This window comes from Sinocyclocheilus anshuiensis, unplaced genomic scaffold, assembly GCF_001515605.1.
Source record: "Sinocyclocheilus anshuiensis isolate Anshui unplaced genomic scaffold, SAMN03320099.WGS_v1.1 scaffold1816, whole genome shotgun sequence".
Taxonomy (NCBI): domain Eukaryota; kingdom Metazoa; phylum Chordata; class Actinopteri; order Cypriniformes; family Cyprinidae; genus Sinocyclocheilus; species Sinocyclocheilus anshuiensis.
In genome coordinates, this window is record NW_015557182.1 from 636,078 (window position 1) to 637,426 (window position 1,349).

A 1,349-nucleotide genomic window follows, 5' to 3' on the forward strand; every position below is an offset into this window, starting at 1 on the left:
TACTAGATGAATCATATGTGATAATAGCATTTTCTTCGCCTCATATGTCACAGCTGGCTCCATAGCTCAGTGGTTAGAGCACTGGTCTTGTAAACCAGGGGTCGCGAGTTCGATCCTCGCTGGGGCCTGCACGGTGGTTGCTTTTCTTCAGACATATACGTAATATATTATCTTTTTACTTAAGTAAAAAAAATGTTATAGTTTCACCTAATTCTAATATGAAACACTGTAAAAGATCAAACCATCTTTTATGTTTTATTGCACTGTGTTTAATAGTGTGTAATATAAGCCCATTTATAAGACCATTTTAAAATCAGATAAACAGAATGTTTTAAGATTTTGACATTTTTAAACATATACCAGACACTTTTTACTGATTAAGCTGATTCTCATTGTGCATGTAGCCTGTTATGTTTATATAATAATCATATTTATATAATCTACATAATGTATTTAAACAAAAACCTTAAATCACCATAATGAAGGACTACGATAAAACTGAATTAAATTAAAAGTGCAGATGTACCATAAATGATTAGCATGTTAAAACTTCTGTGCTCAGGTTAATGTTTGAAGGTGATGTATTCACAGTTGGCACAAAACAAGGGCCTTAAACATGTCCTATGAGCAGCGTTTAATGTAGCAGATCACTCCGCTCTTGGGCCGCAGAGTTCCCGTGTCTTTAATGTCGAAAGACTGTCCAGGAACCAGACTGAACTCAAATCTCTGAAGCAGTTTGGCAAGCACGACTTTTGCCTCCATCTGAATGTAGAAAGACAGCAGAGTTGTCAATGGAAAATTTGGCGCTTGGCAAACAAGTATCAATCAAGCATCTAAAAGAATACAAAACATGAGCCTGCATGTTCTGTAAGTCCAAAATTTCTGAAGGAGAAAGGGAGGTACAAATGTGTGTGTGTGTGTGTGTGTGTGTGTGTGTGTGTGTTGTGTGCTTCATCACCTGTGAGAAGACCTGCCCCAGACAGGTTCGTGGACCAAGTGCAAATGGATAGTAGCAGTAATAAGGCCTTACAGATAAGAACACAATTAGAAATCTTAAATTGTCATATTCATGCTCTTTGGCTCATAACGCACAACGTCAAAGAAAGTGCTAAAAATGTTTTACACTACTACACTACTAGATGAATCATATGTGATAATAGCATTTTCTTCGCCTCATATGTCACAGTTGGCTCCATAGCTCAGTGGTTAGAGCACTGGTCTTGTAAACCAGGGGTCGCGAGTTCGATCCTCGCTGGGGCCTATATGGAGATTTTTCTTCAGACATGTTTATAAAATATTATCTGTGCACCATAGTAAAGAAATGTTACCATTTCACCGAATACAAATAA

At 37.3% G+C, this 1,349-nt stretch overlaps 2 protein-coding genes and 2 non-coding genes across 4 annotated transcripts in view; 2 read left to right on the forward strand and 2 right to left on the reverse strand.

The window, feature by feature from the left end:
- The first annotated feature begins 55 nt into the window (after positions 1 to 55).
- On the forward strand, positions 56 to 128 carry trnat-ugu (transfer RNA threonine (anticodon UGU)). Its single transcript has one exon. It is a non-coding gene; the product is annotated as a tRNA-Thr (tRNA).
- Positions 129 to 459: 331 nt separating this feature from the next.
- LOC107678664 (cholesterol 24-hydroxylase-like) overlaps positions 460 to 1,349 on the reverse strand; it is a gene marked incomplete at its 5' end in the record, with an annotated part of 26,535 nt that continues 25,645 nt past the window's right edge. Inside the window, one exon of the mRNA XM_016474017.1 lies at positions 460 to 609. The remainder of the gene's footprint in view (positions 610 to 1,349) is intronic.
- LOC107678670 (cholesterol 24-hydroxylase-like) overlaps positions 460 to 1,349 on the reverse strand; it is a 13,820-nt gene continuing 12,930 nt past the window's right edge. The window contains exon 15 of the mRNA XM_016474029.1: positions 460 to 762. Coding sequence (XP_016329515.1) covers positions 622 to 762 — 141 coding nt within the window. The 3' untranslated portion in view covers positions 460 to 621. The remainder of the gene's footprint in view (positions 763 to 1,349) is intronic.
- On the forward strand, positions 1,189 to 1,261 carry trnat-ugu (transfer RNA threonine (anticodon UGU)). Its single transcript has one exon. It is a non-coding gene; the product is annotated as a tRNA-Thr (tRNA).